This window comes from Phyllobates terribilis, unplaced genomic scaffold (assembly GCF_046119375.1).
Source record: "Phyllobates terribilis strain yellow unplaced genomic scaffold, ASM4611937v1 Scaffold_1__5_contigs__length_1240528914, whole genome shotgun sequence".
NCBI lineage: Eukaryota > Metazoa > Chordata > Amphibia > Anura > Dendrobatidae > Phyllobates > Phyllobates terribilis.
This window is the reverse complement of record NW_027362761.1, coordinates 1,129,553,015-1,129,567,627: the sequence shown is the minus strand read 5'-3', so window position 1 is coordinate 1,129,567,627 and position 14,613 is coordinate 1,129,553,015. Positions and strand designations below refer to the sequence as shown.

The 14,613-nt window shown below is 46.6% G+C and overlaps 1 protein-coding gene across 1 annotated transcript; it reads left to right on the top strand.

The window, feature by feature from the left end:
* The first annotated feature begins 6,943 nt into the window (after positions 1–6,943).
* MED28 (mediator complex subunit 28) lies at positions 6,944–14,120 on the top strand. Its single transcript, XM_073657143.1, has 4 exons — positions 6,944–7,152; positions 10,090–10,156; positions 11,989–12,101; positions 13,774–14,120. Exons 1-4 carry the CDS (start codon positions 7,000–7,002, stop codon positions 13,969–13,971), a joined length of 531 nt encoding a protein of 176 aa, XP_073513244.1. The 5' UTR covers positions 6,944–6,999; the 3' UTR covers positions 13,972–14,120.
* Positions 14,121–14,613: the final 493 nt, after the last annotated feature.

Below are 14,613 nucleotides of genomic sequence, written 5' to 3'. Positions count from 1 at the left end.
ACATTTTGCAATTGGGATGTGCAAATATTTCCCACTAAAGAGTCACAAAAACAATTTAAGACACAGAAAAAAAGATACCTTGAAGTTTTGTGCAAAATTCATGAGTCTCGTGCGCCATTTTGATGAATCTAGTGCAAAAATAAATCAGCCAAAACCAGAAGTCGAAAAGAAAAATGTCTTTAAAACACCCTGCACGTGATAAATTGGGCCCTTTCTTTTAACCCCGTCTTAACATCTCCTGAACATGTGGTGTGTGGGTGTATGGAGCTTGGTCACGTACTGTACCCAGCAGGTAATGGCTGTGCTTCACAGCTGGCATCTGCCTGTAACAGAAGTGACCAGAGCTGGCTCCAATCGCTGCTTCTAACGCCTTTTAAGTGCTGCTGTCAATCATTGACAGCAGGAGTTAAGGTGCATGATCCAAGCGGTATTTCTGGGTGCTCATTGCCACCCTTCCTCATACTCCCTCTGTGATGTGATTGTGTTATTCTGATGTGTTGCCAGAGGTGTAAATGACTAAATCACAGGTTATACTGAATCTTGTCATGTCCCTGCCTTTTGAGGAGGGCTCACACACAGAACCCGCATCTTTCTTTGCACATGATGGCTGATTTAATCAATCATCATGTGCCTTTTAACAGCCGCGAGTGTAGTAGTGCTCCGCCCGTGGCTGTTATCCAGTTAAATCCTACTGTCCATTACTGACTGCGGGATGTAACATGTGCCCGCTGGAAGCGTCATTCATCCCACCCATCAGCGTGCCTGTTACGTGGTTGCGGTGTGCCAATGGGTTGTAATTTCAGCTGGGGGTCTGCTGGTGACAAGCGAGCCTACCATTATGATCCTACTGTGAATGCCAGTTTGAGGCCTGCGATCGTAGGAGATTGTGATTTCTGCTATACATAGCACACCTAAGGATGAGGAACTACCAGCAAGCAAAAAAGAAAAGAGTACCCAGAAACACCCAGAAGCGACAAGAAAAAGGACAGCCAAGAAGGGAAGAAGAGTGGTGGTGGTGGGAGACTCACTACTGAGAGGAACAGAAGCAGCTATCTGCAGACCGGACATAACCGCAAGAGAAGTATGCTGCCTCCCAGGGGCGAAGATCAAGGATGTTACCGATAGGATACCAAAGCTCATTAGTCCCAAGGATGTCCACCCATTTCTTCTGATACATGTTGGCACCAATGACACGGCAAAGAAGGACCTACCGACAATCTGCAGAGACTTTGAAGCATTGGGGAAGAAAGTAAAAGGGCTGGATGCGCAGGTAGTTTTTTCTTCTATCCTTCCAGTAGACAGGCATGGCGTCAGGAGATGGAACAGGATCCTTGATGTGAACAACTGGCTGAGACGATGGTGCAGACAACAAGGATTTGGATTCCTGGACCACGGTGTGAATTACCTCTATGATGGACTCCTTGCCAGAGACGGACTACACCTCAACAAACCCGGGAAACACACATTCGCCAGGAGACTTGCAACACTCATCAGGAGGACGTTAAACTAGAAGAAGAGGGAATGGGAAGAAAAACGCCGGACACGAACATGAAACCAGAGAACATACTAATGAAAGATATGAAGTGCGACAAAGAAGGTCCAAGACAAGATACTTGGAAGGGAGGTAAGAAAATTTCTAATACAATCCACAGGGAGAAGATTGGAACAAAACAAAATTGTGTAAACTGCGTGCTAGCAAATGCCAGGAGCCTGACAAACAAGATGGAAGAACTGGAAGCAGAAATATCTACAGGTAACTATGACATAGTGGGAATAACCGAGACATGGTTGGATGAAAGCTATGACTGGGCAGTTAACTTACAGGGTTACAGTCTGTTTAGAAGGGATCGAAGAAATCGGAAAGGGGGTGGAGTCTGTCTATATGTAAAGACGTGTCTAAAGCCTACAATACGGGAGGATGTATGGGAGGGAAATGAGGAGGTCGAGTCCTTATGGGTGGAGATACATGGGGCAAAAAACAATAATAAAATTATCATAGGAGTCTGTTATAAACCACCAAATATAGCAGAAGCCACGGAAAGTCTATTAATGAGACAAATAGACGAAGTAGCAAAAAATAACGAGGTGATTATTATGGGGGACTTCAACTACCCCGATATAGACTGGGAAACCGAAAGCTGTAGATCTCAGAAAGGAAACAGGTTTCTGTCAATTATCAAAGACAATTATTTGTCACAACTTGTGCAGGAACCAACTAGAGGGACGGCCCTTTTAGACTTAATATTAACTAACAGGCCAGACAGAATAACTGAGGTGAAGGTCGGGGGGCACCTGGGAAATAGTGACCACAACATTATACAATTCCACATGTGCTTCAGTAGGGTGCCCAGCAAGGGAGTCACAAAAACACTGAACTTCAGGAGGGCAAAGTTTGATCAGCTAAGAGATGCCCTTCACCTTATAGACTGGGATAGTATCTTTAGTAATAGGAGCACGGATAGAAAATGGGAAATTTTCAAAACAGTCCTACATAGTCACTGTAGAAGGTACATACCTTATGGGAATAAAAGGGCTAGGAATAGGAGGAAGCCAATGTGGCTAAATAAGGAAGTCAAGAGGGCAATGAAAAACAAAAAAAGGGCTTTCGGTAAACTTAAACAAGAAGGCAGTGAGGAAGCGCTAATATCTTATAGGGAAAAAAACAAAATCTGTAAGAAACAAATAAGAATAGCAAAAGAGGAGACAGAGAGACTAATTGCCAAGGAAAGTAAAACGAATCCCAAACTGTTCTTTAACTATATAAACAGTAAAAGGATTAAAACTGATGGAGTTGGCCCATTGAAAAATAACCTGGGTAAAATCATAGAGGGCGATGAGGGTAAAGCAAACCTACTCAATAGCTTCTTCTCCACTGTTTTCACAAAAGAAAACAATTTATCGGAGGAAATGCAAAGTGATAAAGTAAATCCTCCGCTAAATATCACCCACCTAACCCAGGAGGAAGTTCAGAAACGCCTAAATAATATCAAAATAGACAAGTCACCAGGCCCAGATGACATACACCCCCGGGTACTAAAAGAATTAAGTAATGTGATAGACAGACCGCTGTATGTTATATTCAAGCACTCTTTATGGACAGGGACTGTCCCACTAGACTGGCGCCAAGCAAATGTGGTACCAATATTCAAAAAGGGGTCTAAAAGTGACCCTGGGAACTATAGACCAGTCAGCTTAACGTCTGTTGTGGGTAAATTGTTTGAAGGATTTCTTAGAGATCCTATTGTAGAATATCTTCATGATAATAACTGTCTAACTCCATATCAACATGGATTCATGAGGGATCGCTCCTGCCAAACAAACCTGATGGCCTTCTACGAGGAGGTGAGCTCACAGCTGGACCGGGGAGAGTCAGTGGATGTTGTAGACCTTGACTTCTCCAAAGCGTTTGATACCGTGCCACACAAAAGGTTGGTATATAAAATGAGAATGCTTGGTCTGGGGGATAATGTGTGCAAGTGGGTAAATAGCTGGCTGAGTGATAGAAAGCAGAGGGTGGTTATCAATGGAGTAAGCTCAGGGTGTGTCAGGGTTACTAGCGGGGTGCCTCAAGGGTCTGTCTTGGGCCCTATATTATTTAATATATTTATTAATGATCTAGTGGAAGGGTTGCATAGTAAAATAGCAATATTTGCAGATGATACTAAACTTTGTAAAGTAGTTAATACAGATGAGGATAGGGCACAGCTACAGGAGGATTTAGATAAATTGGGGAGTTGGGCCAAAAAATGGCAAATGGGGTTCAATGCCGATAAATGTAAGTTCATGCACATGGGAAAGAAAAACAGCAGTCACCCATACATATTAAATGGGAAACCGTTGGAGAAATCTGACATGGAGAAGGACCTGGGCGTCTTGGTTAATAGCAAATTAAATTGGAGTGCCCAGTGTCAGGCAGCAGCTGCGAAGGCAAATAGAGTCATGGCATGCATCAGAAGAGGAATAGGGGCATATGATGAGAACATTGTTCTTCCTCTGTATAAAGCGCTGGTAAGGCCGCACTTAGAATATTGTGCACAGTTCTGGGCTCCGGTGCTCAGGAAAGACATTGGAGCTAGAGAGGGTACAAAGGAGGGCGACTAAGGTAATAAAGGGAATGGAGGGACTAGAATACCCAGAGAGGTTGTCAAAATTAGGCCTATTTACGTTGGAAAAGAGAAGGCTTAGGGGAGACCTCATAAACATGTATAAATACATCAGGGCGCAGTACAGAGATCTCTCCCATGACCTGTTTATACCAAGGATGGTGACAAAGACGAGGGGGCACACTATGTGTCTGGAGGAAAGGAGGTTCCTGCACCAGCATAGAAGGGGATTCTTTACGGTCAGAGCCGTGAGACTCTGGAACTCTCTGGGAGAGGAAGTGGTGATGTCCAACTCACTTAATGAGTTCAAGAGAGACCTGGACGCCTTTCTTGAGAACAATAAAATTACATCTTATGCTTAGTGATAGTTAATTAATCCAGATTGGTGTCGGGAAGTGAATTTTTTCCTCAATGATGTAAATTGGCCTATACTGCATGTTTTTTTTTTTTTTTGCCTTCCCCTGGATCAACGCTGCGGAATAGCTGCAGTGCACAAGAAATAGGCTGAACTGGATGGACGCTTGTCTTTTTTCGGCCTTATAAACTATGTAACTATATGAAACTATGTAACTAGCTGGACTACAGCTACGTATAGTAGGGGCGATCAGACGATCGCAGCTTCAAGTCTTCTAAGGGGGTCTCTTAAATAAAGTACAAAGTGAAGGGGGGAAAAAAGGTTTTAAAATACAAAAATAAATAAAAAGAACACTAGTTCAAATCAGCCCCCTATTTGCCCCATCAAAAATAAAACAAAAAATACATATTTGGGATGGCTGCGTTTGTAAAAATCCAATCTATCACAATATAAAATAAATGAATCCAATCTGTAAACTGTGTAATGAGAAAAGAAATCAAAACGCCAGAATTTATTATTATTATTTTTTTTTTTTTGCTGCTGCTGCAACATTCCGATTACAAGAGATCAAAATATTCTCTACCCCAAAATGGTATCAATGTAAACATCAGCTCAGGATGCAAAAAAATAAGCCATCATCCGGTCCCAGATCCCGAAAAATGAGAACATTACGGGTGCTGGGGGGAGGGGAGGACTTTTTTCACAACTTGAACACTGTTCTGACCTTGGCTGTAGAGATACCTCCAAGGTCGCCTCACCCTCTTTGGTGCAGGCTTCAGCGATGAGCCCGCATCTTTCCCGGCACATGACAACTGATCTGATCAGCTGTTATGTGCCCCTAACAGCCGCGGGATGAATCGCGATCCACCCGCGACTGTTAACATGTTAAATGCTGCTGTCAATCTCTGACAGTGGCATTTAACAAGCCCGCTCCAGAAGCGCGTCACAAACTCTGCCCATCACATCATCGCGGGTTGCTGATGGGTTGGGATGACAACCCGAGGTCTGATGGAGACCCCTGTGGTTGTCATAGGCGATCTGCTATGAGCGCCACACAGTGGTCGGCGTTCATAGCAGATGAGCACTTTTGTTACATATAGCAGTAACAGGCGATCTGATGATCGCAGCTTCTAATCTCCCATGGAAACTATTGAGGCAAGTATAAAGTTAAAGGGGAGAAAAAAAAACGTTTTTAAAACAAAGTTTAAATCACCCCCCTTTTGCCCCATTCAAAATTAAACAATTAAGTGTATTTTTGATTGATTTTTAATTGGTATCGCCTCGTTCAGAATCGCCCGATCTATCAACATATGAAAAGAATGAATCCGATCCGTAAACGGCATAATGAGAAAAAAATAAAAACTCCAGAATTACATTTTTTTTGACAAACTTCTGGATTGTCTGGTATCTGAACTCGTACTGACCGGGAGAATCATAATGGCGGGTCAGTTTTAGCATTTAGTGAACATAGTAAAAAAAGAACCTATTGTGGAATTGCACTTTTTTTTTTTGCAATTTCACTGCGCTTGAAATTTTTGTTCCCATTTACCAGTACATGATATGGTAAAACCAATGATGTTGTTCAAAAGTACAACTTTTCCCGCAAAAAAAAAAATAAGCCCTCACACGGCCAGATTGACGGAAAAATTAAAAAGTTATGACTCTGGGAAGAAGGGGAGGAAAAAAAACAAACGGAAAAACCCGCAGGTGGTAAAGGGGATAACAAATAAACTATACATGTTTGGTATCTGCATACTCGTCCTGACCTGGGGAATCATATTTCTGGATCAGTTTTACCGTATAGTGAACATGGTAAGTGAAAAGAAAAAACTACAAACAATAGGTGAATTGCACTTTTTTGCTATTTCGCTGTACTTAGAATTTTTTCCCAGTGCACTATATGGTAAAATGAATGGTGTTACTCAAAGGTACAACTCGTCCTGCAGAAAGGAAGCCTTCATACAGCTATGGGGGATGGAAAAATGAAAAAAGTTTTGGCTCTTGGAAGAAAGGGTGGGCGGGGAAATGAAAACAGTAAATTGCCTGGTCGTGAAGGGGTTAAACTCGTAACAAAAGTAATATATGTAACGCTTATAGACATTTAGTAAAATGACTCAAAAAAAAAAAATCAAACAAGAGCTTGTATAGTTAAACTTACATGAAAAGCAAAAAAAAAAGGTTATGGCTGTTCCATTTATGATAAACCATTTTCCACCAGAAAGATGAGACGCTCTGTCCATTTCTAACTTTCCCATACACAACCCTGTATTATGGCGCCATCTGGTGGCTAAAAAAGAGAACACGACTGTAGCTGGTTTTCCACGCTTTACCACTGTGTCGTGATTCCCAGCTCCTGACATATAACACACTTTGGTGTTGGGAATTACATTCAGTTCCAAAAACAAAGCGGCGCCATTTAGAATAGTTTAAAACAAAAAAATCCCCATTACCAAATCAAAGATGGCGGCGTCGGCCGTATGCCCGTAGTTATTATGAAGGCACACTTCCGGTGACGTCATTAGCCCTGTTTTGCACTGTCTCATGGCGTCTTCTCTCAGCGGGATGTTCTCCGGGCAGCCTCCCGGGCCTCCTCCGCCCATGCAGCCTGGAGCAGGGCCTGGGCTCATGTCTACTCCTCCTGGGCCGAAGAACCCGAACAGCACCCTGGTGGACGAGCTGGAGTCCTCGTTCGAGGTAGGAACGTACAGTCTGCAAACTGGGGCTGTCCGACCACAACTCCCAGCATTCCCTGATGACGTCAACATGCTGGAAGTTATAGTTCCACAGCCGCTGGAGAGCCGCAGCCTGCAGATGATAAAGGAAGGGGCAGGAGGAAATATATATCAGTGGTCTGCAGCCTCACACTACAACTCCCAGCATGCACAGTACACTGGTGCTTATCCCCCTGCATTATACACATGGAGCACTGCCGCCCCAGCTCTGCACATGGCCTGCTGCCTATCAGCTTCTGGATTATCCGTTCACTTACAAATACAGTCAACAGAGATTTGGGGGAGAAAGGTTTATATTTGGGGGGTGGAGGCGCAAGTTTACATTTGGGGGGGGTGGAGGTGCGGGCTTATATTTGGGGGGAGGGTGGAGGAGCGAGTTTATATTTGGGGGGAGGTAGGAGGTGCGGGTTTATATTTGGGGGAGGAAGGTTTACATTTGGGGGGAGGGTGGCGGCGTGGGTTTACATTTGGGGGGAGGGTGGCGGCGCGGGTTTACATTTGGGGGAGGAAGGTTTACATTTGGGGGAGGGTGGCGGCGCGGGTTTACACTTGGGGGGAGGGTGGCGGCGCGGGTTTACATTTGGGGGGAGGGTGGCGGCGCGGGTTTATATTTGGGGGGAGGTGGCGGCGCGGGTTTATATTTGGGGGGGAGGTGGAGGCGCGGGTTTATATTTGGGGGGAGGGTGGCGGCGCGGGTTTACATTTGGGGGGAGGGTGGCGGCGCGGGTTTATATTTGAGGGGGGAGGTGGAGGTGCGAGTTTATATTTGGGGGGAGGGTGGCGGCGCGGGTTTATATTTGGGGGGGAGGTGGAGGTGCGGGTTTATATTGAGCCCAGTCCTCGGTAGTGACAGATCCCGCTGAGTTCTGTTTTGGCTTCTCCGGTTTATTACCTGCCCAGAATGTTAGATGGTAGGGGGGGGTCCTCAGGCCGCCATGTCAGGTAACACCGGGATCACTGCCAGAAAGTAACCTGTGCTGTGTTTGCCACGATAACCACCATTCCCTCTTTTCTAAGTCTATGTTCACATTGAGTTTTTTGAGGGCTGTTGTTTGGACTGGATCTGCTCCAAAATCCACTTGTAAAACTTCCTATTCATTTCTATTGGAAGTCCGCTGTGCTGTTAATATGATGAGGTGTTTTTTTTTTTAAAGGATAACTGTTATTTTAATTTATATTTCATACATGAATAGTACAAATGAAGATTAGACACTTTGTAATATATCTTATCAGAAAAATCTGCTTCTTTCTCCTCCTGGACTGATCACTTTAAAAATTCTCAATTTAGGTGTAATGTCTGTTTTCCTGAAGACAGACTTTCCCATCGCTGAGATAGGAGATGGCACTTGGTGCTTATAAGATTCTATGTAGAAAGGAGGAGATGAAGTGGAGCTAAAGGCAGAGCTCCTCCCCTCCCATCTACATTAAATCTTATCGACACCAACTGCCATCTCCCGTCTGATGGGAAAGTCTGTCTCCATTGAGTACAGATATTACCCCTAAATGGAGAATTTTTAAAGATGTTTGTCAGACTCGTTCCCCTCAAAAAAGTATTGTGTGAATGTTTCTGAATGGTTTCCAGTGATTTCAGTTAGGGTAATGCTGGGGCGGCTACACAGAGACATTGGCCATCACACAAGTCGCACAGTCAAAGATCGGTCATGTCGCTGCTACATGGCAGCATAATGCAGGGGCATCACTGTATCCTAATGTACTGTGACAAGTTGTACAAAATCTCAATTTGCAGACCCCAGTGAGGCCGCTCACTTTGCCAAATCAGATCTCATGCTTTGCAATGATAAGGGGGCTATACCCCAAAACATGTGTCTGCAAAGTGAGATTCTGATTTGGCTTTTCTCCTAAATCATATGGCAAGACTCTTTAAAAGTTGATAGTGACTGGTAGGATTGCTACTTCTAATAGCTGGCGCTAGAGTTCTTGTCATAGTCTTTTCTGAAGAGGCAATTTGCATGTTTAGTTTCCCTGAGGAGCATTGCAAGGCCTATAAGTCTCCTTACCCCAGCATGTCACTCTCCACAAGGAGAAATATTACCCCTTAGACCTTTTTATTCTGGACAGCATGGTGGCTCAGTGGTTAATACTGTTGCTTTGCAGTGGTGGGGTCTTGGGTTCAAATAACCCAAAAACGGCCCCTTCTGCCGCGGCCTGAGCGTCTCCGCAGGGGTCAACTTCGACACGTGCAGTCTCCAAATCCTGCATGTGCCGACAGCCCACTGGATGGGAAAGCAACAGACAAATACTTTCAGAAGTCAGGACTCCTAAAGCCGCCACACACATTAGATGTCCGACTGATCGCTAACGCTGATGGCTGCTGCGGAGGCTGGGGTCTGCTGCGGAGGCTGGGGTCTGCTGCGGAGGCTGGGGGCTGCTGCAGTTTTCCACCTACTTTGTGGCTGGTGTGTGATGGCAGCCAATCTACATCTATGGTGTCCAACCTGTTAGGTAATGACAGCTCTCAGCATGTGCGTTAGAGCTGCTGGGAGTTGTAGTTTCGTAACAGCTGGAGGTCACTGAAATACATAATAAATTGTTAGTGTTTCCGGTACGCAGCGCACCTGCACAGTGTTAGATTTGTGCCCCCTGAGGTATACAGAGAATCCTTTACTATGGTGTTTCTACTTTAGGGGTTTATGACCCCAGTCCTTCACTGACGGCCCTCCGTGCATGGAGATCAGACATGTCCTCTCCTGGGACCTTGCACAGCAGCCGTGTTCCTGCCCGCTGTTTGTTTCGTGGTTTTCCGCAGCTTCATGGCGGAGATGGCGGCAGTCCCTCACATCAGCAGAGGAGCGTCTAGTCGGGGCAACGCTGCAATATGGCCGCCTCGGAAATGGTATAATCCACTGTAGATATAAATGGTTTTCCTCTGTATTTACAGGCTTGCTTTGCTTCTCTCGTGAGCCAGGACTATGTGAACGGCACAGACCAGGAGGAGATCCGCACAGGTAACATATACCGAGAAGATGTGTGTCTGTCGTTTGAAGGGGTTTTACTTTTATTAAAAGTATCCCAAGTTGCCCCATGACTCAGTGGTCGTTATTTCTCATCACCTTTTTTGATGCTGCTTTGGCTCCTGTTGGCTTAATTACGTATGTAAAAAAAAAAAAAAACTACAGGTCCCAGGATTCATCTCCCATAGCACAGGCATTTTTTAGAATTATAAGGTAGTGCTGTAATTACTCACATAACGCAGCACCGGTACTGACACTGTACAGTCTGCTGCCCAGCATGAGAAACACAATTCTTTCAGAGACATGGAGGAAAGGGGAGATGGCGGTATCAGTGGAAATAAGACTCATATGATGTGTGACGTCCTGCACTCAAAGGTTGGGGGATTGTTCAGGGTACAGGACACAATACAAGTGGGGATAAACACCTGGAGTGTGGAAATGTGACTTCCTTTGAGATACAATTTAGTTAAATCACCAACGGGGCCATAAAATCATGTGAACTCAATTTATACTTTTTTTCTGAAAGTGTCCGTCAATTCCAATGGGCACAGAGACATAGCAGCCTGTGCTCCGTGGAAATGTTTTGAAAGAGCCTTACTGCAAATGTCTGTATCCAGCCCACGGGTCCGTGCCGTGTGTGTCTGTATCCGGCCCACGGGTCCGTGCCGTGTGTGTGTCTGTATCCGGCCCACGGGTCCGTGCCGTGTGTGTGTCTGTATCCGGCCCACGGGTCCGTGCCGTGTGTGTGTCTGTATCCGGCCCACGGGTCCGTGCCGTGTGTGTGTCTGTATCCGGCCCTCGGGTCCGTGCCGTGTGTGTGTCTGTATCCGGCCCACGGGTCCGTGCCGTGTGTGTGTCTGTATCCGGCCCACGGGTCCGTGCCGTGTGTGTGTCTGTATCCGGCCCACGGGTCCGTGCCGTGTGTGTGTCTGTATCCGGCCCACGGGTCCGTGCCGTGTGTGTGTCTGTATCCGGCCCACGGGTCCGTGCCGTGTGTGTGTCTGTATCCGGCCCACGGGTCCGTGCCGTGTGTGTGTCTGTATCCGGCCCACGGGTCCGTGCCGTGTGTGTGTGTCTGTATCCGGCCCACGGGTCCGTGCCGTGTGTGCGCGCCTGTCTCCGGCCCCAGCCCACGGGTCCGTGCCGTGTGTGGGCGCCTGTCTCCGGCCCCAGCCCACGGGTCCGTGCCGTGTGTGGGCGCCTGTCTCCGGCCCCAGCCCACGGGTCCGTGCCGTGTGTGTGGGCGCCTGTCTCCGGCCCCAGCCCACGGGTCCGTGCCGTGTGTGTGGGCGCCTGTCTCCGGCCCCAGCCCACGGGTCCGTGCCGTGTGTGTGGGCGCCTGTCTCCGGCCCCAGCCCACTGGTCCGTGCCGTGTGTGTGGGCGCCTGTCTCCGGCCCCAGCCCACGGGTCCGTGCCGTGTGTGTGGGCGCCTGTCTCCGGCCCCAGCCCACGGGTCCGTGCCGTGTGTGTGGGCGCCTGTCTCCGGCCCCAGCCCACGAGTCCGTGCCGTGTGTGTGGGCGCCTGTCTCCGGCCCCAGCCCACGGGTCCGTGCCGTGTGTGTGGGCGCCTGTCTCTGGCCCCAGCCCACGGGTCCGTGCCGTGTGTGTGGGCGCCTGTCTCTGGCCCCAGCCCACGGGTCCGTGCCGTGTGTGTGGGCGCCTGTCTCCGGCCCCAGCCCACGGGTCCGTGCCGTGTGTGCGCGCCTGTCTCCGGCCCCAGCCCACGGGTCCGTGCCGTGTGTGTGGGCGCCTGTCTCCGGCCCCAGCCCACGGGTCCATATGTGGTAGCAGCATTAAGTCGTTCCTTGTCTTCTCTCCTCCTCAGGTGTTGAACAGTGTATTCAGAAGTTCCTGGATGTGGCCAGACAAACAGAATGTTTCTTCCTACAGAAGAGGTTACAGCTGTCTGTCCAGAAGCCGGAGCAGGTTATTAAGGAGGTAAATAGCCCACTGTGAGGACCATATCATCTCATCTCTACTCCTAAAGATGTACCAAGTAGGATGTCTCCATAGCAAACTGGCTTATCTCAAAGAGGTCTGCAGAACTTAAACCCCCATACACATTTGAATAATGTCAGCTGAGCCCACCGATCTCTCCAGGTTTGTCCGACTATCTGTGTATGCAATTCCCCTGACAATTTGTTGGGGGGAGATAATGTAATGGCATGTCTGATCTTGAACTGCCGATCGTATGGTGTCCCCCAGATGATCTGCTACCAGACATGTCAGGCAAGAGCTCTTTTCATAGAGAGCACAGATTGCGCGCCCCTGTGTATGGGAGAGACGGCTGGGATGTCTGCCAGCTGCATCATCATTTGGCCACCAGCCATCTAATGTGTGTGGCATGTTTTACAGAGATGCTGTCAGCACTGAAGACTGATCCAACCAAGAGCAGACGCTTGGTGCACCCTTGGCGTGGCCAAACAGTTGAGTGCATCTACCCACTTACTTGTTTTCCCTCTGTCAGCACCCATTTTCTGACTATAAAGCCAGAGCTGTCAATCAAAATAGACGATGCGGAGATAGAAGTGAAATAAACAGGTGAAAAGCTGCAAAGAACTGTTTGGCCCCACCAAGGGTGCACCGAGTGCCTGGGCTTGATTAGAAAACTCATTCAGTTCTGACAGACTCCCTTTAAACGTTCATGGCCTGTCCTTAGGGCCCGCAATGATTAGCGCTATGAAAGGGCCAAAGCTGCAGCACCATTCACCCCCACACTTGTATGTACAAGGCTGCAATAAAGGAGCTGGGCCACTTGTAGGCATAACGCATTAGAAGTTATGTGCGGCCCCCTCCAGTATAGCCGTTTACCTTGAGTGTTACCAACAGACCTTATTGTAAGTCAACGTGGTTCTGTAGGTGGCAATAGTATCCATTGTAAGACTGATCGGGGACTGTTAAAGATGTAAACAGAGTTATATTTTATTTTGGGCATTTTTAGTGAAGGCTCTCTACCAACCACAACCTAAGCAGTATGTCCACATGTTACATATTTGAGGCTGATGTTCAGTGTGGATTTGCATTTGGAAATCCAGAAGGTAATGCAGTACCAGCTAAGTGATTCAGATGATAAATCTCATTTATATGTTGCTGAACATTTTTGTGCAGACATTGACATGCTTAGTAGATTTACAAATCTGCACTGTCAATTCGCTTTGTGGAATTAATCGCGGATTTCACCTTGTGCAACGCCGAAATCTGCAAATTCCCAGCAAAACTGCTCGTGTTACATACAAGTTTTGCTACAGATAAGATACAGAAAAATCTAATGCAAATCTGCAATTCATGGACATGTCCTCCAGGAGGATTAGAATAACATGGCTGCTTGATTCTAGAAACGGCTGTCCACTTGTCTGTGGTTTTACAGCTCCGCACCATTAATTCCCATGAAGCTGAGCTGTAATACCAGACATAGCTGGCTGACAGGAATGACACGGTTTCTAGAAGAAAGCCGCCATGTTTTTCAGATCCTAGATACCCCTTCTAATATACCCATAGTAGAGATGAAGCAAACCTCCTCTTACCAGGGAGCATTGTTTGCTTCTTAGCCACCATCAAAACCTTGCTACAATATAAATTGCCTCTTTTTTTCTACATTTGCTCTTGATAGGATGTGACAGAACTGAGGAGCGAGCTGCAGAGGAAGGAAGCGCTCATTCAGAAGCACCTGGCTAAGTTACGGAGCTGGCAGCAAGTCCTAGAAGAGATTAATGGTCCTCCTAAGAAGCCAAGTGAGATGCCACAAGGGCCTCTGGCATTCCTGGAGCAAGCCTCTGCCAATATCCCTGCTCCAATGAAGCAGACGTGAGCTCGAGGATGACTTGTAAAGAATTTTTTTATTTTTCCTTTTGTTTTGTTTTTTGTACTGTATTTTGTAAATTAGAGTCATCATTTTGGACTTAAGAATATTTCCCGTGAATTTTTATGTCATCGTTCAATTAAAAATGCTTCTGTAAACCGCTGGTGTATTTCAGTGTTTCTTACTGTTCCCAAGTCTCTAACTCGCAAAGTTAAAATACTCTGTGCTGCGTAGTATGATGACTGCGAGTGTCGCATGTATGACAGGCAGAGAGCCGCGGTGGTACAAAAATAATAGAATAGTCCGTCTGGATGTTGGGAGAACACAGAATAACCTCTGCAATACAATCCGGACTTGTGCACACAGACCTCTGAGTTGTGCAACGCTGCCGTACATCTGCCTGGTCCATAATGTATCAATATAAACCCATAAAAAATATTAACAGTGTGGTTAGAATTGATCATGTGGTGGAAGCATATTATTATTATCATTAATATTTTTTTAATCCATTTTTAGAGGTACTTGGCCACTGTATGACTGTAAGAAAAGTAAAGGCATCCCTTATTTTATTTATTTTACTCACTTGTATAGCGCCATTAATTCCACTGTGCTTTACAGATATTATCATTGCTGTCCCCATTGGGGTTCACA

Bases quoted from the DNA above. Each gene is read 5' to 3' on its own strand.
- MED28 (XM_073657143.1), top strand. From the start codon at position 7,000: ATGGCGTCTTCTCTCAGCGGGATGTTCTCCGGGCAGCCTCCCGGGCCT. The intron at 7,153-10,089 runs GTAGGAACGTAC...CTGTATTTACAG, and splicing joins AGCTGGAGTCCTCGTTCGAG to GCTTGCTTTGCTTCTCTCGT. The intron at 10,157-11,988 runs GTAACATATACC...TCTCCTCCTCAG, and splicing joins CCAGGAGGAGATCCGCACAG to GTGTTGAACAGTGTATTCAG.